This window comes from Coturnix japonica, unplaced genomic scaffold (genome assembly GCF_054131305.1).
Source record: "Coturnix japonica strain WE unplaced genomic scaffold, WE-NBRP24 Scf041, whole genome shotgun sequence".
NCBI classification, from domain to species: domain Eukaryota; kingdom Metazoa; phylum Chordata; class Aves; order Galliformes; family Phasianidae; genus Coturnix; species Coturnix japonica.
In genome coordinates this window covers 3,407,842-3,432,709 of record NW_028188944.1, presented here as the reverse complement: position 1 = coordinate 3,432,709, position 24,868 = coordinate 3,407,842, and the positions used below count along the sequence as shown (strand labels likewise).

At 46.9% G+C, this 24,868-nt stretch overlaps 1 protein-coding gene and 1 pseudogene across 1 annotated transcript; both read left to right on the top strand.

Moving 5' to 3' along the window:
- The first annotated feature begins 9,512 nt into the window (after nucleotides 1-9,512).
- LOC146752814 (olfactory receptor 14C36-like) lies at nucleotides 9,513-10,427 on the top strand. Its single transcript, XM_085531285.1, has one exon. It carries the CDS (start codon nucleotides 9,513-9,515, stop codon nucleotides 10,425-10,427), a length of 915 nt encoding a protein of 304 aa, XP_085387411.1.
- An 11,643-nt stretch (nucleotides 10,428-22,070) lies between these two features.
- LOC146752813 (olfactory receptor 5AP2-like) lies at nucleotides 22,071-23,010 on the top strand (annotated as a pseudogene).
- Nucleotides 23,011-24,868: the final 1,858 nt, after the last annotated feature.

Here is a 24,868-nt window from a genome sequence, read left to right as displayed (position 1 = left end):
TCTGGTGGTGTGAAAGAGGTGCTGCCTTGCACATGCTGGGCAGTCCCATTGCCTGTTAAATGCAGGCGGCAGTGTAGAAACATGATGCCCGTGGTCAGAATGCCCTGTGGCAGATCCTGGCACCAGAGAACTGACCGGAGAACCATGAGAGAACTGACAACAAATCACTCGACATCAGAACCGACCCAGTGGTTATTTACAAGCCTTGGGTGACCCAGACAGGATCTCAGAGTGGTGAATGTAGGTACAGAAGTTGTTACTACTCTGTTTTCTTCTAAAAGCTGCTCAGCTGCTTTGCGTTTCAGACCATCCCTGGCTTCACTGTGTGCATCTGTCCAATTGATACCAGGTGTTTTTTTTCATCTCAGATGTTGGGGGGAGGGGGGGCGGGGGGGGGCGGGGAGATGGTGGGAAAGGGACATCAATTCAATTACTCATTTATTTATTGACAGAGATTCACGTTTGCTACGTTTGGAGAAGTTTTTATTTGTTTGCTGTGGTTTGGTTTTTTCTTTTTTTCTTTTTTTTCCCCCTTCCCTCCTCTTCCATCTTTGTGTTCTTCCCCTATAATTAAAAGAGAACGGATCCCCAGGGTCTGTCCCGCAGACGTTCTTTCCGTGGTCTCTGCTGCCACCTGCTGGCCAATACACGGAACTGCCACTGTTGGGCGTTTGGTGCCGCAGGAAGCACAACGCAGATCTGAGTTCTGACCGGTCTACGCAGCAAATCCGCCAATCTTTATTGCGATAAGCCCTCCACATGGCATTGCGCACGCACTCGAACACGCAGCAGGCATAGATTTCTCCTAACTCCTTGAGGAGCAGGAAGCAGAACAACTGAGCGCACCACTGCTTGTGATTGGGCCACCCCCATCATAGAGATGTGTGTTAGATCTTTTACCCACCCCTAGACTGGCCTTGTTGTTTAACGATAACCTCTGAAATCTGAGTTACTGGTTCTACCACCTGTAGTGTAGAATAGGTAGCCAATAAATGCTTTTCAACTGTGATGTATCTTTATTCTGCTCCATGCCAAACCTGTGACCAAAACCTCATAGGGGTTCACAAAGAACTCTGGCTCTGCCAGAGCCCCCATCCAGACCCTTCTTGAGTTACATTCACATCTAGTTTAGCTGAAAAGGTTGGACTATAAATACTCAGTGCTTGGGCCTGTTTAACAGATATATTTTCCTGATTATGCTGTCCATTGATCTTTTTAAACTGAACTCCTGCTCTAATCTGGTCTTTAAACATTTGTTGTCTCAAGACCCTAATGGGCCCAGACTGGATTACCTTAGGGGCTGGACGCCTAAGTCATGGCAGCAGATGGTTCTCTGACCTTTCCACCACCATTCAGAGCCTGCATCTGGCCATAGGCACTCTTGTCTCCTCATCAATTGGGCAGCCTGTTGTATTACAGCACCTGAGGGCCACTGGGGGGTTCAGTATGGATAACATAGACCCATCCTGATGTAAAGGTGATGGCTGTAGGATGAGATCCCTCGTTCCTGATGAAAAATTTATTGACTGGGCTCTCAAAATCATCTTCATAGATTCCCTCTTTCATGCCTAATTCTCTAATATAATTTTGTTAGTCCTCCATAGAGGACCACAGGCTGATATTTAATGGTATGTCATTCTTATTTGGCCATGTTATATGACACACAGCCATAAATCATTCACTGATCAAATGGCTATCCTCATTATGTTGGACAGAGCATACAGTCTTTGCCTGAGGGCAGGGTGAGTAGTAATGGATGTCAGTTTTGAAATTTCCAGTCCATTCACCACAGCGCTTTCTGCCTCCATGTCCCATAACCAGAGCAGCTATGCTGGCATGCTCTCTTGGTTTCTGTCTAAACCATTGTACTATATCCAACAGTTCAGCTGCTGTATTATGGGCAGCAGGGTTTGGGGGGTTGGACACTGGTCAGGGCACTCCCACCAGCCTATCCTGCATTATTGTTTTTTTTTCATTTTTGGGTTACAATCAGTCAGATCTCAAATAGATCTAGTCCAAATGGAACCTCAAAATCTGACCTTTTAGTGCCTTCATTTACAGAGTCCATTTTATACAGATTCCCTTGTACAGGGTCCCCATGGTCTTCCAGAGAGATGTTCCTGATCTTCCATAGGAGAATGATTGAATTAGGTTTTTTCCCCATTAAATCTTCCACCTGTCTTTCCAGTTTTTCAACACTATCATTCAATAGCTGATTTGCATCAGCCTGAGCCTCTTCAGTTATGTTTAGACAGTTCAAGGCCATCAGCAGTGGCCATGCCACCATGAACGCAGCTAACTGTCATTCTCAAGTTGTAAGTATGTCTTTGCTAAGACCATGGAAATACTCAGTCAGGTGGGCCAGGGACTCATGGACCCTCCCTCCGTCCCACACAGGGCCCCATTTTTCAGTGACAGAAGCAGTGCTGCATTTTGAGGATCCTAGGAATCCCAGGACATGCCCTGACAAAAGGTCATTCAAAGGGGTAGTCTTTCCCCATCCAAACCACCCCATTGATATTCACAGAATCACAGAATTGTAGGGGTTGGAAGGGACCTCCAGAGACCATTGAGTCCAGTCCCCCTGCCAAAGCAGGTTCCCTACACCACGTTGCACAGCTCGGCATCCAGGCAGGTCTTGAATATCTCCAGAGAAGGAGATTCCACAACCACCCTGGGCAGCCTGTTCCAGTGCTCCGTCACTCTCACCATAAAGAAGTTATTGCACACATTAGTGCAGAACTTCCTATGCTGTACTTTCATCCCATTACCCCTAATCCTGTCCCCACGCATTACTGAAAACACACCAGCCTCACCACTATGACCCCCACACCTCAGGTATTTATTAACCTGGATCCTGTCCCCTCTCAGCCTTCTTTTCTCAAGGCTAAACAGACCCAGTTCACTTAGTCTCTCCTCATAGGGGAGATGCTCCAGGCCCTTCACCATCTTTGTGGCCCTCCGCTGGACTCTTTCCAAGAGATCCCTGTCTTTTTTTGTACTGGGGAGCCCAGAACTGGACACAGTATTCCAGATGAGGCCTCACCAGGGCAGAGTAGAGGGGGAGGATCACCTCCTTTGGCCTGCTGGACACGCTCTTTTTAATGCACCCCAGGATGCCATTGGCTTTTTGGCTACAAGGGCACACTGCTGGCTCATGGTCAATCTGTCATCCACCAGGACGCCCAGGTCCCTCTCAGCAGAGCTCCTCTCCAGCAGCTCTTCCCCCAGCCTGTACTGGTGCATGCAATTATTTCTACCCAGGTGCAAGACTCTTCACTTGCTTCTGTTAAACCTCATCCGGTGTCTTACTGCCCAGCTCTCCAGCCTGTCCAGGTCTCGGTGAATGGCAGCACAGCCTTCAGGTGTGTCAGCCAATCCTCCCAACTTCGTGTCTTCAGCAAACTTGCTGCGGGTGGTCATTGATGAAGATGTTGAATAAGACTGGACCCAGCACAGACCCCTGGGGGACGCCGCTAGTTACAGGCCTCCAGCCAGACACTGCACTGCCAACGACAACCCTCTGCACTCTGCCAGTCAGCCAATTCTCGACCCACTTCACTGTCCGCTCATCTATCCCATACTTCCTCAACTTTGGTATAAGTATGTCATGGGAGACTGTATCAGTTATAGAGGTTATAGAGTTCAATTCCTGTAGTCAATTTGGCGGCCCAGGTGGGACCAGCTCTGTTTGCTGCAGGACCATCTGAGAGGGAGACACTTTTGGCGCACCCTGAGATTTCTCTGAAGGACTCCCTTCCTCACCTGATCACTGCAGGGACAGACAAGGACCACCCCTAGGTGGACCAGGTATGTGTATGGTAAGTGGAGCCCATATGTCTTGAGGAGACATCCTACACAGTTTACAGCCATACGTGCTGCTCCCAGGGAGGTGAGCTCATGGCTTTGGTTGCCAGCTGGGGTAGGAAGACTCCTTGGGTGAGTTCCTATGAAAGGGAACTGTATGTCATATGAATGGAAACAAGAGCAAATACTCTCTCCCAGGTGGTTGGCAATAGGAGGGACCTAGGTTGGTGTCTCCTACGGGTATGGGATATAGTGGATAGCCTGTCAAATGGTAGCCTGGGTTCTCCAAGTTGTAATCATGGGGCTTATAGGTTGTATGTTCAATATTATCATCTGCTGTAAGTGTTTGGTACCGTGTGTCAAGCCGACTCTGGGAAAAACATTAACGTTTGCAACTGGTCGACCAGAGTATGAGTGTTATTAAGATTCCAGCTGGAAAATGTTGTCAGCATTGTGTAGTATGAATTAACCATGGTTTTTGATCTAAATGTCAGAGTGAGTGTGCTGTGAGTGAGACACAGAACAGCTGCAGGGTGAGTGCCGAGTCCCGATCCATGTTTCCTTCCTCCTGTGAGGGAAATGGCTGGACACGGACAAAGTGAAAGACTGTTGTCTGTCCACTCATATGCAGTTTCTGCTTGTATGTAAAAAGACGGGAGTTTGTACTCTGTAGATTAGTAAGATGGTCCTGAGGAGAGGTGTACATTCCACCACCAATGAATGTCAACCCATTTATGTAATACTATGTACTGCTTGCGAGGAAGTGTGTGAGGGAGGTGATTCAGTCAGTGCTGGTTCTGTGGCACAGTGTTTATAACTGAAGAATACAGACTGTATTAAGGGAGTTTATGTGAACTGAAGAACTGTACTGTTTGACAAACTGTTTTGATGGTATAAGAAAGTGTAATTGTTAATTATTTATGAAAGTGTACTTGAGGGAATGTGGAAGTGTATCTGAGCATAGAAACAGAGGAAGCATTTACAGAGGAAAAAGGGTTAAAGTGAGTTTACCTGCACTGACATGAGAGCAACACCCTGAACCTCTGCCCTGTGAGCTGAGCAGAGCAGAGCAGAGACACAGTCCCCATGTATCAGGTAGTGTTATTCTGCTTACCAAATGAATGAGTTCACTACAGAAGAGGCAAATCTTCCCCTCTACTCCATTTGTGGCATACTCTGGAGTTCAAGGCATTGCAAAGCTATGGCACATCTACTTTCTTTCCATGATGACACCTTAGTGTGCTCTGGGCTCTCATTTCAATTGCATCTATAGAAGTCTAGGGTCATGCCAGCTGACAGGAAGCTGGCAAATGTTGTCTCGTTGTAAGGAAGAGCAAGAAAGATGACATGGGCAATTATGGACCTGTCAGTCCAGAGCCTGGTAAAATTATGGAGAAAATGATGGTGGGAGTTATGGAAAAACAGCTGAAGGACAATTCTGTCATTGGTCACAGCCAACACAAGTTTGTGAGGCGAAGGTCCTGTTTAATTTAAGCTCATTTTGTGACACAGTTATCCATTTAGTTGACCAAGGGAAGCCAGTTGATGTAATCCTTGAGGATTTCAGTGGAAATTTTGATACTGTTTCTCACAACAACCTTCTGGACAGAATGTTCTGCATATGGCTAGACAGAAACACAATGTGGTGGGTGAGCAGTTGGCCAGTAGGTCAGTCCCAAAGGATTATAGTCCATGGGTTCCATCAGGCTGGTAGATGGTCACTATCAGGGGTCCCCAGGGTTCCATTTGGGGGCCACTTTCCTTTCGTGTTTATGCAGATGACTTGAATGCAGGACTAGAAGACGTTCTGAGCAAGTTTGCTGATGAGACCAGATGAGGAGGTGCTGTTGCCTCCACTGAGGGTGGAGAGGACTTGCAGAGAGATGTGGACAAGTCAGAGAAGTGGGTACCAGTTGGTACTAAGCACCAAGTGCATAAAGTATAACAAGAACAAGTGCCTGATTGTGCACCTGGGTAGGGGCAACACTGGACATACACACTGACTGGATATGGGACACTGGAGAGGAGTCTGACTGGAAAGGATTGGGGTGCTGGTCAGCATCACACTGAATGTGAGTCAGCAGTGTGCCCAGGCAGCCAGGAAAGCCAACAGTCCCCTGGAGTGCATGAAGCAACTTATTGCCAGCTGGGTGAGGGAAAGGATCATCCCTCTCTGCTCTGCATTGCTACTGCCTCACTAGCAGCACTAGGTGCACTTCTGGGCACCACAGAACATAAAGGACATCAAACTCTGGGAGAATGTGCAAAGGAGGGCACTGGAACTGAGAGATCTGAAGTTCAGAGTTTCACAGGGATTGACTGCTTGTTCACACTGGGCCCTTCTCACATCCCTTCTCACATCCTGCAATGAAACATAGGTCTCATATGGGACATGAACCTCACAGCGTCCTTGCACCACATGTAGAGCCTGGGATCTTCTGTCCCCATGTCTTTCATTTAACATCATACAAAATTCCAACCCATTGCCCCAGGAAATGCTAGGAGCCAACATGAGAGACAGGATCTCTCTACCACTGGTCTTGTAATCAGGGCTTGTCCTGTTTGCTTCATAAGGCAAAGGAGAGGTTTCTTAGCATGCCAGTGCCTTTGCCTGCCTGTAGTCATGGCTTCCAGTTATCTTCTCTAACAAGTCCCTTGGGAAGCTTACTTGGTAATGGCCCTCACTGGGCCCATTAATACTCCAAGAAACTTCACTGTTACTTCTGACTTTGTCTTGTTGAGCACTTTGTGCAAACTTCTCTCTGCACTGGAGGCTGATGAACTCAGCATCAAATGCACCCTGGGACCATTATAACCTAAATAATCTCCTGTGCCTTATGCCATCTTGTTATCTTCTTCAGGTTATCAGAACTTGTTCAGCAAAAAGGAGGGATATCTGGAGAGAGATTAAAGAGATAGAATCCATTATAAATTTATTTTCTCTTTATTTATATCTGGTTTTAAAGCAGCACTGTGCAACTGATACCAATCCAGGATGTCCCAATGAGTTCTGTACTGTTACTGTGTTGACAAAGGTCCTTCTCAACCTCCCCACACGATTTCTGCTCACATTGGACCTATGGGACTTGCATCACTTTTCTTCACATCACTCTTCTCCTCTGCATTCATCCGCTCAGTGTTAAAACTGCTTTGCACCAACTCTCTCTGGCTTTCCTTAGAGAACCAGCTGCACATGGAAAAGGAAAGATTTCTCTTTTTTATCTGGCCAGCAAATGGAAGGAAAGGTGATACAATTGAATGAACAGTAAAACACAGTGATCAACTGCATGCCATGTTCAAGCTGCATCTACTGAAGTTTGTCTTTCATATGGAATATTTTTAAAAGAAATGATTTATACTGAGGTAGCATAGGATAGATTGAATCACAGTGAAGTAGTTGACAACAGAGGCCATCAAACTCTGGGAGATGGAGCAAATTCCAGTAATCTCCCTGGGATAGATCAGCCAGGTAGTTGAGAGGTATCAACTTAAAATTGATCAGGACTTGTGAGTATTTCACACATTGAGATGGGTTAACACATTCTCATTGATTTATATCTTTGTCTCCAACTCTGCTTTTCACTTTTACTGACATTAATGAACATCTTTCAGACTTCGTGCCTTAATAAAAAAGAGACAGTGATTGAGAAAAAAAGTATAAGAAGAAAAAGAAAAAGAATAGATAGGAAGGGATAGATCAAATCACAGCGAAGGAGTTGACAACACATTCCATCAGACTTTGGGGAGATGGAACAAATTCCAGTAATCCCCCTGAAAGTCAGAAATCAGACAGATAATTGGGAGGTATCTGACTGAACAAAGAGCAAGGGATGGAGAAATCTGGAGGGCAGTGGGAGTAGTGTGTATCCCCTCTCTGGCCCTCGGCTGATGCCCAGGAAGGAGGTGTCTGTCTCAGGGATTTCCCACACGGTTTACAAGCACTGGCACACATCAGGAGCAGCCCAGGCACCTTGGGCATCACCCAGTGTCTGTGTGTGAGCAACTGCCTCCCAGCTGAAGAACCGAGGACTCAAAGCAGGAGCTCACATGCAGGCAACTCCTTGTGCACTTCTGAACTGAACCAGAGGAATCCCAGCTCCTGTGGGTGTGTAAGGAGCCGAATCCCATTTCAGCTCCAGGATTTCTGTCAAGGGATGAGACTCCTGCACTGCCTCAGCTGGATCACTGCCCTGCACAGGGAAAGTCCAAACCTCGCCTTCCTTGTCTGGGTGCCCTTATTGTTTCATCAAATGAACTCTGGGAGCACTCCCCATATGTCTCCAATCAGTCACTGACCACTGGACATGTGGTGGTTAATTGAGTGGATTTCAAAGCACAGTCATGATGCTGTTGTCTTTCAGGAGCTGTTGGCCATGAAGACCCAGGGATGTGTCAGGGGACATGAGTGGGAAGGATAAAAATGACATCATCTGCTGCTTGCTTGTCCATGCTCCTGGGACACAGGGAGCTCATAAAAGTGGGCAGAGCTGCAGAGAGACAGCTGTGCCCAGGAGCAGCTCTTGTGCACAGCACAGCCTGCAGGTGACAGAAGGAGAGGAGAGAAATTGGAGAGAGCTTGCAGGATGTGTGTGGTGTGAGCGGGCTGTGAGCTCTCTGCAGGAGCATTGCTCACAGACCATGACAAGGTAAGTCTCACAGCTGACCATGAGCTGCTTTTCATAATTTTTTTAAAATAAATTTTAAAATAAATTTTTTTAAAATAAAAGAAAATAAATTTTCTTAATTTGGGATATCCCATAGCAGATCTGGATGCAGGCACTGCAAGTTTCTTCACTGTGGAAAAAGCCTTCTGCTCCAGCTGAGGGCTTCCATACTGCAGTGTCAGAGCACAGCCCTGAGGGCTGCGTGTCCCAGCACGGCTGCAGGCTGTGCAGCCGGGGCTGCAGGCGGGTGCCCAGGGCTGTCCTGCAGAGCAGGGTCCCTGCTGTGCCCCAGGGGCTGTGTGCCGGGTATGGGACTCTGCCGCCTGCCAGGCTCAGCACTCAGCCTGCCCGGGGAGCTGCCCAGGGCGCTGCGGGGAGACGGGTGGGGGGAAGGAGCCCCCCGGCAGGGCTTGTGCTGCCACAGCTGCTGCCTGGGGCAGGGGATCACAGCTCCACTGCACAACAGTATGTTTATGAGGGCACTTCGCAAGAGGAGAGCCAAGGCAGGGGGTTTCCATTTCCTGTTCTGAGGCAAAGAGAATTGGAGTCAGAAATCTAAAAGGGACAATAAGAGTTATGAGAATTTTTTGTCAATCAATTGCTTGTTTTGTGAACAGTCACACATGATGTGCTTTCAGTCTCCCCTTTCTCAAAGGATGGAATTATCATCATTTTCTGTAGGCATGAATAATTCACTTATCCTACAAACAGGCAGCATTTTCTAACTGAAACTGAATGCCACAGAAGCTCGGGTAAAGGGCTCTAAGAGCACTTGGGGTAAAGATATGAGACTTGAAACAGATGAAAATATCCAGGGAGAAGGCATAAGAAAATAAGAGGAAGGTTAGAGCTCCATATGCTGCTTCTGCTTAAGGAATGTTGAAATACATGAAATTAAATGCAAGAAATGGTGCTAAATGTACACTGTTGTAAGAGAATAAAAACATTTCATAATATAGCAGGAGTAGTGTCTCTAAGAATGGTCTGGACTTGTCATTATCTTCTGCACTCTGAGCAGGACTCCAAGCCCAACAACAGCAGATGCCCAACAGCAGCTCCATCAGCGAGTTCCTCCTGCTGCCGTTGGCAGACACATGGCAGCTGCAGCTCCTGCACTTCTGGCTCTTCCTGGGCATCTACCTGGCTGCCCTCCTGGGCAACGGCCTCATCAGCACAGCCGTAGCCTGCGACCGCCGCCTGCACACCCCCATGTACTTCTTCCTCCTCAACCTGGCCCTCCTTGACCTGAGCTGCATCTCCACCACTCTCCCCAAAGCCATGGCCAACGCCCTCTGGGACACCAGGGCCATCTCCTACACAGGATGTGCTGCACAGCTCTTTTTCCTTCTCCTCTTCATGTCAGCAGAGTTGTCCCTTCTCACCATCATGTCCTATGACCGCTACGTTGCCATCTGCAAGCCCCTGCACTACAGGACCTTGATGGACAGCAGAGCTTGTGCCACCATGGCAGCAGCTGCCTGGGGCACTGGGGTTCTCCATTCCCTGCTGCACACTGCCAGTACGTTTTCACTGCCTCTCTGCCAAGGCAATGTTGTCAACCAGTTTTTCTGTGAAATCCCCCAGATCCTCAAGCTCTCCTGCTCAGAATCAAATCTCAGGGAAGTTGTGTTTCTCATTTTTACTATCAGTTTAGACGTAGGCTGCTATGTTTTCATAGTTGTGTCCTATGTGCAGATCTTCGTGGCTGTGCTGAGGATGCCCTCTGAGCAGGGACGGCGCAAAGCCTTCTCCACGTGCCTCCCTCACCTGACCATGGTCTCCCTATTTGTCAGCACTGCCTTTTTTGCCTACCTGAAGCCCCCCTCCATTTCCTCCCCACTCCTGGATCTGACAGTGGCACTTCTGTATGCAGTGGTTCCTCCAACACTGAACCCTATTATCTACAGCATGAGGAACAGGGAGATCAAGCACGCTCTCAGGAAGGTGTTGCAGTGAGCACTATTCCAGCTTCCATAAAATGGACAACTTCCTCATAGGATTCCCAGTGATGGTTCTTCATGTTTTATTTATCTTTTATTGTTTGATAATGTGAGATATAGCAACGTGCAAAAAAATGTTATTGAACTTATAAATAAAAATGTATTACACTTATTTCCTACCTAATTTCCTTTTTTTCACTCCAAGAGCTCATTTAAACATGTATCCAGATTCCCCGAATACGTTAAAATATACCTAAAAAGGTTTCAAAATAGACTTTTACTTAGCTTTTCTTTTTTCCTACTTTGTCTGGATTTGGGGAGGTACAGCCACAGACAGCAGCTCAACGTGCTCTTTTCATTTCTGATCTCTTTACACCACCACAGTGCTCTCAAGTCCTCTCATTTGTGCAGTCCTGATGGTCTTGTGTGTCTCACGACCGTCCTGTTGCCTCTACAGCAGCAATCCAGGGCTGCAGTCAGTAGCCAGCAATACGAACAGCTGTGTCAGAGCTGGTCTCCTTGCTGGCACTGCCATAACAAGAGGGCTCCTTTAGAGCAGGACCAGAGAACTGGAGGGAGGCCTCTTCCAAAGCTGGTGTAAGGAATATACCTCAGGAGCTGCTCCCTGAGAAAACCTTGAGATCTTCAGGTACTCTTCACTGTGTGACCAGATCAGAATGAATAGTCCCAAGGAGATCTGTAAGTGCCTCGGGGCAGTGCTGTGGTTTAAGGTTTATGGGTTGAGACAAAGAGAAAAAGAAAAGGACAAATGTATTTATACACATATAATATATTTAGTATATTTTCACACATATACAACATATGCAGTTGCAAACATATATGAACTAATCCCTATGCGCATCTGTTTGCAAGTCCAGGACTAGTTGCAGGGGTTTTAACAGCCACAGGGTTCACTGTAGGAGCTGAAGTGGCTGTCAGGCTGTTGCAGGAGTTGAAGTGACCTCAGAGTTCATTGCCAGAGCTGGAACCACCACAGGACCTGTGACTATGTTGGAGCAGCCACTGGGCTCATTGGAGGGGTTGGAGCCACCGCAGGGCTGTACTTCCTCCCTTGGGAGGAATTTGTAGCATTTTCTTATTACCATACTTGGAACAGCTACAGGACCCGTAGCAGGAGTGACTGCAGAGCTCATTATGAGGGATGGAGTGACAGCGGGATCTGTCCCAGAGCTTGGAGCAAACGCAGGACATGTGGCAAAACCTTAGAGCTGCTGCAGGGTCTGTGCCAGGAGTTGCAGAGGCTGCAGCACTGTCAGCATTTCCAGCTCTCTGGATCTGGCACACTGCAGTCATGTGTGTTTCTTGGGGGATACCAGAGCCACAGCAGACCTGCCCCCAATATTCTACCAGTTTCTCAGAATCCTGCAGTTGCTCAGAGATGAAGTTCCAAAGCCCTGGGGGTGCCCACCACTCCAGGCAGCTGCCCAGACCATCCCACACCCCCTGCCATGCAGAGCCTTCTCACCTTGGGGCAGATCTCTCACTGATATTTCTGAATAACTGTTTAATCTGAAACATAAGCTGAAACACATTAATGACACGTAACAGTGGGAGTGTGCTGGTGTGAGCACCCCACGGATAGTGAAAATTTTCAAGAGCTATTGGAACTAGCTGTCAATCTCCAGGACAAAAAGAAGTGAGAGTGAGTCTGAGGGACTACTGGAAAGTGTCATCCCTTCTCTCCTCCGTAGCAAGACTCCCTGAGGAGTCCAAGTCAAGGGTGTAATTACTAATCTTATCAACAGTATAACTTCCATAACTCAAAGATGACATCAGAGATGAATGTGCACAAAACTTCATTTTGTCAGCTGCCAATTTTATCATGATATAAACCAGAGTCAAACAGCATACCAAAATAAATACCCTAATCCAGCATCCCGAGTTGACAAATGATGCAGCAGGGAAAACAAGCAGCAAGCAAGGAGCTGTGCAATGCAGCTTCATGAGAAGACTCATCAGTCTCCACAAATAGGGAAACTATCAGCATCATGGCCTGCAGTTTTCCAGCTCCCACAAAGCCCTGTGTTATCTCACTCTGGACAGATGTGCTGTTATCTCAATCGTTGGAGTCTCACATCGGGCACCAAAATGATGGTGGTTGTTGAATCCAGCATGTGGCTCAGCAGCTCACAGTGCTTTGTGCACTGCCCCATTCCCAGTGGGATGGGGAAGAGAATTGGGGAAAAAAAGTACAACTTGTGGGTTGTAACAAAGCAATTTGAAAAAAGAGATAAAAGCAGTGGTGTAATAGTTATCACTATATATCTATTTATACGGAGTAGTATGTAACAACTGATGCACAAGCGCTTGCTCAGTATCACCAGACTGATGCTCAGTTGGGCACTGGGAAGAGAAGAGACTGAGATAAACTGCCACCCCTTTCAATACAATTTCTGCTTGCTGTCAGGTGCTACAAAACGTCCCTTTGACCACTTCCAGTCAGCTGTGCATAGTCTGTTCCCTCCCAGCTCCTTGAGCCCTCCACTGACCATGGCCTTGGCTCTGTACAATGCTGCTTAGCAGCAGCTGTAAACATCAGAGTGTTATCACCGTTGTTTTTCTCTTATAAACAAAAAACTGCACCATAGTAGGCAGCCTGAAGAAAACAATTCCATCCCAGCTGTAACTCAGATACCTGCTTGTTCCCCTCCTCCTCTTGTCCTTCCTGATCAGGAAGCAAGGAACAGAATCTGCTGCTCTCCTCTCTGAGCCCTTTCCATCAGTTCTCAGCTGGCTCCTCTGCCATCCCCAGGCAGAGCTCAGTGCACTCTCACAGATGGCAGCAGCCTTTCCTAATTGTCCTTGGCCATCCGTCATAAAGAATTGGTATCTGCTCTGCTACAGTTCAGAGGTGAGAACCATTCCACCATGTCTCTGTGAGACAAACAAGACCCTAGGCCTGCAAAGGCACAGAGATTTGGAGTTCGCTGAGTGAATGTTTGTGGTTGTCTCATTAGCGTAAAGACCCTTCAGAAAGCATCCCCTTCCAGAAGCATGTTTTGATTTAGCCTGGCTGGGCCTTGCATCTACACTGTGGTACTGGTGTTCAGGGCCTTGCTCAGAAGCAGAAGCCTGCATGAAAGGAAATGCTCTGTGGTTTTCTCTTGAGTTGTCCCATTTATTTCTCATGCTACCCGCACTGGTCTACAGGCAATTTTGGGCAGCAGCAGGTTGGGGTTACCCCCAGAGGGTACACAGTAAGATTTAGGACGGGGTATTGGCAACAAGACCTTCTCTGAGGAATCCTCCCACAGTCCTATGGAACAACTCAGAGGCTTTCCCTGCAATCTCCAACACCAACATCATCCCTCAGCCCTTCCCTGTCAGATCCAGTTCCCCTCCCTTCGCCCTTTGGACCTGGTTTAAAGCCCTTTAATCAATCAGTGCAGGAGCATTTCAGATGGGGTCATGGAGGAGGCAGACTGCCATTCTTGGGGTGGCCATTTTCCCAGGAGGGCATGGTGTGAGAGCTTGTCCCATCCAGTTCAACCAACACTTGTATCCACCCAGCAGAAGGCTGTGCCCTCTGTGTCCCACTTGACCTCTGCATGGAGCTTACAGTTGACAGGGACATGGCTGAGAAGCTCTGGGCATGGACTAACGGACAAGGAAGTAAAGTGGGAGTCGACTATAAGCCACCCAGCCAGGAGGATGATACCAGTTAATTATTCTTTTAGGAATAAAAGCATATGTCTGGAACAGCATTACTTGCCCTAGGCACTGAAGTCCAGCCGTGCTGGTCCCTTGTTAAGAGGCATCTTGTCAGGTTTATAGGAACTTCAAGTAAGACTTGAGCTAGTAAAAACAATTAGAGGTAGCAAAAAAAAAAAAAAAAAAAAAAAAAAAAAAGGAAGAAGGGGAATTAAAGGGGGTGATGAGATCACCAGTGCTGAATCCAGCACCAAGCCTACTGATAGGGATGTTCCACATAGCATAGAGTGGAAACAACTACACCTAGAAGCAGGGCCAGCAGTTGAGGCAGGGCAAATCCGACCTCCCCACCAGCAACTAGTTATAATATCAAAGGAAGCAGATCAGATACCATCAGCCCCTATTTGGAACTGGAGTTGCCTTAATTCCTGGACACTGGGCTATATCCAAATCAAAGGAAGTCACACCAGGCCTTGTCCTGAAACCTGACCATTTCAGAGCTGTTGTTCAGGACTCTTCCAGGAGTGGCTGATACATCAATCTAATAATGGGAAGGGACACCCCGCTGCTCCATGTGACTTAATTGTCTCTCAGGGCATTGTTCCAGCTCACATGAACAGACACTCACATCTCATCCCATACACCAACCTATGTTTCAAACATTCTGTGGTTTCCTTCCATAATGGTGATCTGCATGTAGCAGTTAGCAGATGAAAAGAAAGAGAGATGAGAAGGTCTACCATTAGAAACAAAAACCCACACCATATCCCAAGACTGATATTCACAAGCCATTTCTCCCACCCTCCGCATCCCAATGATTTCAGCAGGGATGTGATCCACGGCCAGCGGATCAGTCCATCAAATCAGTCATTTTGCTGCATCACTCGAAAAAGCACTCCAGTCTTTTTGGTGATTGCCTTTGTGTCTTGATGGGACTCAGTTATGGTAGTGGTGGCACTGTGGATGATGATACAGCATTCTCCTTCAGCTCAGTTCAACGTCCCTCACACCCCATATTCTTTTAACAGAAAAAGTCTAGAACCAGTTGGTTTTGCAAGGCCACCTTGGGTACTTGTTAAACCTGTCTGTTTGACTCTCCAAAAACATGTTTTGTCCAGCTCCTTAGCACATGGACCTGCCAAGGTAGATTCTCCAGGGCAAGCTGGTGTCATCCAGGTGGGGTCTGATGATGAGTTTGGTCCCCCAATCCCTATCTTGAAACCAAGGCTCTTCCGCATCTTTATCAATGAGGCAGACAGCGAGATTCAGTGTTTACTGATGGTATCATGCTTAGCGGTGCAGCTAGTAGAAGGAAGGGATGCCACCCAAAAGGACCAGGCCAGGCTCCAAAATGTCACCCACATAAACCAAATGAAGCTCAGTGAGAAGAGAGGACTGCAGGGCGATCTCACTGTAATTTTTCAGTACTCAAATGACTGTAAAAGCTTATAAGCTTTATCTCCCATCTCCTCTGAATCACTGGAAACAACCCCACAGTGCAGGGAGGGATCATGGGTCCAGAGCTGTTTAAATCACACGAAGCAGCCTCAGTCTCTGTGGGCAATGCCTGTCCCTGCCCGGTGGGGCAGATTCTTGGGGAAAGAGAGAAAGGGAGAAACCAACCAATAACCAACAAAAAACATTGCGTTCATTTAACACTTCCTTGAAGCACGCGACTTTGCCAGCAGACTAGTACCAGAAGAGGCTTAGACCAGACATAAGAAGGAACTTTTTGTGTCAATGTGGTCAGGCACTGGAATGGCTGCCCAGGGAAGTGGTGGAGTCATCATCCCTGGCAGTGTTCAAGAGGTGTCTGGATGAGGAGCTACAAGATATGGTTTAATGCTTTGTTGTAGCTACAGTAATGGGAGGATTACTGTTGGACTAGGTGATCTTGTAGGTCCTTTCCAACCTCGTGATTCTTTGATTCTATGAGAGGAAATGAACTGATGAGGAGAACTGTGGATGATGGGTTTCCATTCTGTGCAACCCCAGATCCAACTGTACATTCAGAATCTGAAAGGCTGAGGCTGGTAGCTCATTTGCATATCAGAAGCATAGATTATAATCCACTTAAGCAGATATAAACATAGGATCATAGAATCACAAGGTTGGAAAGGACATAGAAGACCATCCTGTTCAGCCGTCCTTACATCATCATTACTGCCATTGAGCTACTGAAACATATCTCATAGCACCTCATCCCAGTGCCTCAAAAACCAGCAGGGACAGTGATCCCACTACTTCCATGGGCAAAGAAGAAGTCAAGTAGGGCACCACCCCTGGTAGGCTCTCCATCTTAAAATCATGCATTGGATGGGACCTCAATGTGGCACTTTGTATGGAGAGACCAATGGAGATGGCTTCCTAACCCTAACCCTAACTTTAACTATAACTCTAACAATTACCTCCATGGGTAATTATTTCTCATTACAATCTGATTCTAATGGCAAAACACGACTGCATCCCAAAGACCACCCACCTCTCAGGGGCAGCCAGCCCTCACTGAGCCCCAGCTCTGAGTCATTATGGCTGGAAAAGAACTTCAAGCGATCCCCTCATCCAACCACCCACTGCCCACCAGCACTGCTCGCTGCCCCACACTGGTGGAACACCTCCAGGGACGGTGACTCCACCGCTCCATGGGTGGAAGCCTCAACTGCAATGCAAAGGGGCTTTGATTTTCTATCATTTTCTAAACAGCTTTTCTTTACCCATGAATGCAATGCCTGGTTGAGATTCATGTAAGGCAAAATAAAAGATAACAATAAGTATTAATGAACAGTTGCTATCGGACAAACATCTGATGACTTTTATTAAGGCCCACAGGAATCAGAGCTGTCAGCACAGCTGCGTGACGTAATTATAAACCACCACCATTGGAGCCAAACAAACACTGCAGTCTCAGTAATCCCTTAAAGAGATAAAGAATCCCAAGAGAGCACAATTGGGAGGATATCTCCATCCTCTGCCACGCAGTGATCCGCCCCTATCAGTGGGGCAGTGCCAGCTGTGGACTGATCCACACATGGAGGGAGATGTGGCTGTGAATGAGTCCAGAGCTCAGCAGTCATCAACTCTGTGCACAGCACTGCTGAATGCATGAGTGTGTGGGAAAGGAAGAGAGAGAAGGCTTCAGAGCAGGCTGATGGACTGCCCACAAGGTCCTGAAAGGGAGGTATGTATTGAAGCTGATGATGCATGTCTGCATGGGATGGGCTTCAGAAAGCGAGCTCAGTGAGGAAGGAAAGTGCCTCAGGCTGTGCTGCTCTCCCAGCACAGGACAACGGTGTGGATGGATCACTTGGAGGCCCTTTCCAACCCATGCCATTCTGTCAGTACCTTTTCAACCTAACCCAACCCAATCCAGCTGTTCCAAGGCTCTATGATCTTTAAGGACCATTCCAACCCAACCTTTCCGTGGTTCTGTGATCCTTACAAACCCTTCCAACCCAGGCAATTCTGTTGTTCTGTGATCTGTAAGGACCCTCCAACTGCAGCCCAAACTCCAACACTGTGGGTCTCTGTGGGTCTCTATGGGTTTCTGTGGGGTAATCAATTCCAGGAATCAACTCAGAGGTGCATTTAATGCAATTAATCCGCTTAAAGACAGAGTTGGGAGTCAGTGCGACATTCAGAGCAGAGCTCAACTGCATAAATACAGCATTCGGTGTTGCCTAATTATCTTAATTATCCCATGATTAATTAAAGAAGGAGATGAGCTTGTCCTTGAGAGCAGCTCAGCACAGAAAGACCTGGGGGTCCTGATGGACAAAAAACTCAACATGAGCCAGCAGTGAGCTCTGGCAGCTCGGAAAGCAAATGGACTCCTGGACTCCATCAGGAGAGGGGTGGCCAGCAGGGATAGGGAGGTGATTATCCCTCTCTACTTGGCTTTTGTGAGGCCCCATCTGGAGTACTGTGTCCAGGTGTGGAGCCCTCAGTACAAAAAAGACATGGTGATTTTGGAAAGGGTCCAGAGGAGGGCCACGAAGATGATCAGGGGGCTGGAGCACCTCCCCTATGAGGACAGGCTGAGGGAGTTGGGTTTATTCAGCCTAGAGAAGAGAAGGTTGCGGGGTGACTTCATTGCAGCCTTTCTGTACTTGAAGGGAACTTATTCCCAGGAGGGGAGTAAACTCTTGGAAAGGGCTGACAATAGCAGGACTAGGGGAAATGGTTTTAAGTTACAAGAGGGAAGATTTAGGTTGGATGTTAGGGGGAAGTTCTTTACTAGGAGAGTGGTTAGGTCCTGGAACAGGCTGCCCAGGGAGGTTGTGGATGCCCCGTCCTTGGAGGTGTTCAAGACCAGGTTGGACAGGGCCCTGGGCAACCTGATCTAGTAAAGGTGTATGTTTGGTGGCCCTGCTAGGCAGGGGGGTTGGAACTACATCCTTGAGATTCCCTCCAACCCGGGTCATTCTGTGATTCTGTGATTCTTGATTCTGTGATTCTGTGATTCCCCTTATGATCAGTTCTAAGTTTTTTTTTTTTTCGTCAAGTGAAAGGACAATAATAGACAAATAAAACTATTACGTCACCCCCAAGCACTTGTAACTCCTTGGATCTGCTGGAGTTACTCTGCCCAGCAGAGAATACTGTGATCATCATTAAAGAAATGGAAGGAATGCTCCCCAGCACAGCAAAGTCTGAAGCACAAGTCCAATTGGTGACAGGTGGACAGGTGGCCTGGGTGATCTTGGAGATCTTTTCCAACCTTGGTGATTTGTTATGGTTCCATGAGTAAATCGATCATTCATTTCAGTTTCAAAGAATATTTTTAGTGGAATCACTCCAAAATCATTATGTGAATATATAAAAATTCCAACATTCCACACTCTGAACACAAAATACTACAAAGACACTTGTATTCTATGTACTGCCAACCTCTGGTGTAGTTGTGCTGGTGGCTGTACACAGGGGATGAATTGGAACAGGTGGGCATACCCAAAGGTCTGCACATGCACAGCAGGACAGGCCTGTGGTTTCTCAACCTAATTCTGCAGGAGAGCCGTTGCAGAAGTTACTTTTGCCCCATTACATGCAGGCACAAGACCAAGGTAAGGTGGTTGGAAAACAGTGATAAAGACTTTGTAAAGGTGACAGAAGTGTGGCTTAAAGAAATCAAAACTCTGTACTCATGTGATACATAAAATTTCCACTATCTGGAGTGGTCCCTGAGGCGTAGTGGTAAGGACCCATTGAGAACGATGCCTTCTATTCCCTTGTACTGAAAGTAGACTCAGGTACGGAACTGCAGCTCAATGGGAATGTTCTACAACACCCAAGTAACTGGAATCCAAAGATTCAGGGCAAGGAAGTTGTTTTATTGCATTGCCACATCCCTGCAACTCTTTGCACTCTTAAAGTGCCTTGTATGTGTGCCCAAGAAAACCTCAGAGACACTCCTCCCTAGGTACACCCCCAGCATATAATTATGACACCTTATTGATGAAAAGACACTTACTCGTGCACATGGGCTAGAGTTCTGGCTGATGCTCATGTGTCTTTTAAGGTCTCTTCCAATACAAGTCCATCTGTGACTCTACGTGAGAAAATTCTTTTTCTACTAAATCAGGACACAGCTCTTCCTTAATAAACTGGTGCTCTGAAATCTCCCGTGGAATCATTTTTCTGTCACACAGATCTTCTAACTGGATGTAGAAAGGAACAGAAGGACAGGCAGGTTTCCTGGAGGTGCAGACTGCAGTATATCACCTGTAATGAACCCCTCATTGCAGTGAGTATTTCCACGTGGTTCTCACAGAATCACAGAATGACCCGGGTTGGAAGGGACCTCAAGGATCATGTAGTTCCAACCCCCCTGCCTAGCAGGGCCATCAAACATCCAAATTTACTAGATCAGGTTGCCCAGGGCCCTGTCCAACCTGGCCTTGAACCTGGCCTCCAAGGACGGGGCGTCCACAGCCTCCCTGGGCAGCCTGTTCCGGGGCCTAACCACTCTCCTAGTAAAGAACTTCCTCCTAACATCCACCCTAAATCTTCCGTCCTTCAACTTGGATCCATTTCCCCTAGTCCTGCTACTGTCAGCCTTTCTCACTGTATCCTACCTAACTGATTTCCCATCTTTCCATTTAAATTGGTGATTTAAAACACCATGAGCCTTTTATTCCTGCATAAGCATTTTTTACGGCATTTCAGTGAATTTGGTATCAAGGAAGGAGGTGCTCGTGCTGCACTTAATCTCCCTCTAGAATGACTGTGTAAGTTATGCTTAATGTTGCAATATGCGCCGAGTCTTCCTAGAGGCCTCTGAGATGGAAGGCAGAAGTACAACACCCAGCTAGATCCTAAAAGTGCTAATATTGTTATGTCTTTATCTTCAACTCTAATGATCTCCAATCTCAGAAAAGTTAAGCTTTTTGATTCATCACTTTACACTTAATATTATCTATATCTATATTATCTCTATCTGTGAGAACAGCCTTGTTTTTCTTGCCAGTTCTGCTTCACAAGACACACTGGAGTCATAATAGGCTGCTTTTATCTTTGTACCCATCAGATGCAAGGACTTCTTCCTCAGGTTTCTCATATATTGTTTTGGATTAGAGTGCACCAAGGTGGAAAGTTGCTCACTGTTGCATCCCAAAAAATGGAAATCCACCAAACTGGGGAAAAACAACCGAGGATCAGCCAAAAGCCTCTGTGATGAGGCTGAGGATGGAAAAATGGGGATTAAGAAAATGAACATATGACCTCACAGATGCAACTGAGCGTGTCCAGAAGGACATTAGCATATATGAATAATTTCTTGGAAAAGAATGAATATGTATGCCCGTGTACTGCTTGTGCATGTTGGAACAGTTCAAAAGTTCAAATGTAGAACCTGAACTTTGAGAGAGCATGCTTGCTTGTCACGTATCTGGGGAATAAAGGAATACCACTCTGTGACACCACACTGGAGTTAGTTTTATTCCTAGATTTTAGATGATGGAACATCAACACTTTTCTTTATTTCTTTATTTATTTATTGCATTTAGGGGCATCTCTGATTGTGATCAACTTTTGTAAGACAGCAGATATCTGTCTCATTTCAGTGCTGTACAGGATTGGTTTTCATCAGTCGGATGCCTCTAGCCCTGTCTTGGTGCGCCTTTGTGCTTTTCTCTGAGGTGTGCTCCAGTTTTTAAGGCTGGACAAAGGAGGAGGGGAAGTCAGGAAGGATGTGGTGGAGACCTTGTGGAGGAATGAGTGCCCAGAGTGAGGGAGAAGTCCAGGCACAGAGACAGGCATTCATCCTGAAATGCAGACTGAACAGGTCTGTGGTCAGGAAACAGAGCTGCCTTCCAATCCCTGTTGTAGAAGGGCTGTAGGGTCAGGAGTTCTTCAGGCTTTTCCACCTTGGAGCACTATAGGATACTTCAGACTAAGATTGGGATTCTTGTCACCTCTCTTCCTCTGAGCTGATCTCTGTGACAACTTTACAGGACGTTTGCCTGGTTGCTTTCAATATGAAACCCCTGCAACTTCTCAAGAGGTGACAAGTTTTCTGGCAAGTGTGATCTTATCCCAGCTGCTGGAACGCTGTCCTGAGGGAACGAATTCTCTGAAATGCATTTTGTTTTCCATCCCCACATGATAAAAAGAAGATCATCATAGTATCATAGTCTCATGCGGGTTGGAAGGGACCTTAGAGATCATCAAGTCCAACCCCCCGGGATTCGAGCCTCCTGTGTAGCAGAGCGGCACTTCTACCACTTGCGCCACAGGGGGGATTCGAACTCAGGGCCTCCGGTGTTGCAGTGCGGCATTCCTACCACTTGCACCACCGGGGCACACAAGATAGGAAGAAAGAGGACAGGAAAACAACTTCTTATTTTTTTAACCTCATCTACATATTTTTTAGTGCCTGAGATCTCTATTTATTTACTTTCCCATCAAAGAGTAAGACTCCGATAAGGAGTATTCTGCTTTGCTCACTGATGTGTCTGCTTGCTTCCAGCTGTGTACAGTGTGCCTGACAGGGATGCTGGAGGGAAATCTCACCGAGGTGGCAGAGTTTGTTCTGCTAAGCTTCACTGACAACCCTCAGGTATGAGCCCTCCTCTTCACTCTGCTGCTCCTCATTTACACTGCCAGCCTGGAGGGGAATTTCACCATCATCATGTTAACCCGAGTTGACTCTCACCTGCAGACCCCCATGTACTTTTTCCTCTGTAACCTGTTCTTCATTGACATCACCTACTCCTTTGTGATTCCTCCCAAGACACTGGCCAATCTGTTAGCAAAGAAGAAAGTAATTTCATTTCTGGGCTGGACTGTGCAATTTTTTCTTCACTCTTTTTCCATCAGTGCTGAAGTTGTGCTCTTAGCCGTGATGGCGTACGATTGGCTTGTGTCTGTTTGCAACTCACTGCGGTATGCAGTCCTTATGTCCAGACAGAAGTGTGCTCAGCTGGTCTCTGTCTCATACCTGTGTTGATGCATCAGTTCAGTTGCCCACACAGCTTCCCTGTTCAGCCTGTCCTTCTGCGGGTCCCGTGTCATCGATCACTTTTTCTGTGACATCTCCCCACTGCAGCAGCTCTCTTGCTCTGACAAGCGTTTTGCACAAGGGTTACACGTGGCCTTTGCTGCAGTGGCAGGCTCGGGCACTGTGAGCATCATGCTAATCTCTTACCTGTGCATCATCTTTGCTGTCCTGCAGATTCATGGTGCCCGAGAAAGGTGGAAAGCCTTTTCCACCTGTGCCTCCCACCTGTCTACTATCACCCTGTTTTATGGGACTCTCTTCTTCATCTACTTAATACCCGTGCTCAGCAGCTCTGCTGATCAAGTGCAAAGTGGCAGCTGTGTTTTACACACTGGTAATCCCTGCGGTGAAGCCCCTGATTTACAGCCTGAGGAACAGGGAGGTGAAGGATGCCCTGAGGAGGTTGATACAGAAAGCATTTGTCAATAAGTAAAATCCTCTCATGGAACAAATCTGAAGGTATGTAAGATTAGGAGGTGACTACACAGAGTATAACTTGCATCTTGTCGAAAACAGCAGGGAACCTCAATGAGACAGCACGCTGCTCTTTCATTTCCCTTGGTATAGAACTCCTCAGAAGTAAGTCAGCAGAGAGAAAGTCCAGCCACAGTATTAACACCCATCAGTTGTCTTCACTGTCAGAAAATGTCAGTTGGGGTCCTGAGAGACAGATCCCAGTTTCCTCCCACAGGCTCACTGCAGTCTCCACAACTCCCACAGGCTGTTGAACATCCAGCTATGCTCCTGAGGAACACAGCAGAAGAAATAAGGACTTAGGGTGAAAAACCTTCCTGATGTCTTATTGTAAGCCAGATGTTGTGATATCCAGTGTTACTAAGCATCTTTGAGGTGAAGGGCTGGAAAGGAGTAGCTTTCTGAAGACACCCAAAGCAGAGAAAGAAATGTCAGGTAAATAGAGATGATTTTCTTGTACTGAGAAGAAATTGTGTATAGGATATGGCAGGATTGTACAGAAAGTCATCAAGCAGCTGTAGCAATAAGGCAGAAGTCCATTCCCAACACAAGAGTATGATCCCCATCACTGTAATCTGCTTTGTGAGGAATATTCCAAAAACTAATAATGTAAGAATGACGGTATACTAAGTTGTACCAAGCAGTTGCATCACTAGCTCAAATGAAGCAGCACCTAACCTTTGTAGAAGTTCGTTCTGCATTTGTATGGCCTCATCCACAAAATGCCCAGGTCCAGCCACCCGTCTAGGTTTCCTTGCTGGTTGTGTAGGAAGAATTGTGTCTCTTGAGAACTACTCCCTCTCCTCAGGCACCTTTTTTAGCAAAGGTGCTTTCTTTTTGAAGGTTTCTGCCTGCCACAGAATGTGAGCAATGACAAGTATGGAGCAAAACACGTGTCACCCAGCTTTGCTTTTCCTGAGAGAAATAACACTGTGCTCACATTCCTCATTTCCAAGCTCTGCTTAATGGGTTCTGTTTATTCCTACGTAATCCTTTCAGCTTTGCACATTAGTTAAGCATCTCCCAGCCAGTAGAAATAATAGTAATGTTCTGCTAAAAGATAAACTTTTTGCGGAATTTATCTCCAGAGCTTACTGTGTCTTGCCTTGTAGTCAGCTGGGATTTCAGAGATGTTTTGGGTAGTCTGCTCTGCAAGCAGTTAAAAAGTTAAAATCTTTTAGACTGGGCTATTCCTAATGAATTACAGACAGTCTAGAAAGTGGAGTTTTTATCTCCAAGGCTTATATCTGTAAAGGCTGTGCGGAAGGAGAATGTCTGCTCCTAGAAGGTATTGGTCAGGGCTCTTTACCTTTGTCCTATCCCTACAGACCCCCTTTAGATATTGAAAGGACACACTCAGGTCACCTCACACCATTCTCCAGGCTACACAGCCCCAGCTCTCAGCCTGTCCACGTAGCAGAGTTGTTTCATCCCTGGGTTCCTATTTGTGGACCTCCTCTGGAGGCACTCTAACAGCCCCATGTCTCTCCTGCACTGAGGACTCCACATCTGAACACAGTGCTGCTGGGGAAATCTCGCCAGCACAGACCAGAGGAGCAGATCCCCTCCCTCTCTCTGCTGAGACAAGTCCACCCATCTTATTACCAAGGAAAGCCTGCTGGAGAGAGTTGAAAAAGCACTAGGAACACACTCTCAGCGGTATGATTTGAGCTTTGAGTGGTCCTGCACGAAATCAGGAGTGGCAGTTAATGATCCTCATTAACTGTTCAGGTTCAGGTTGTGCTATGATTTCATGATTCTACAGACTTGCAGGATGACTGTCACTTGTTCTTGGGACTGCTGTCAGTTTACATGGG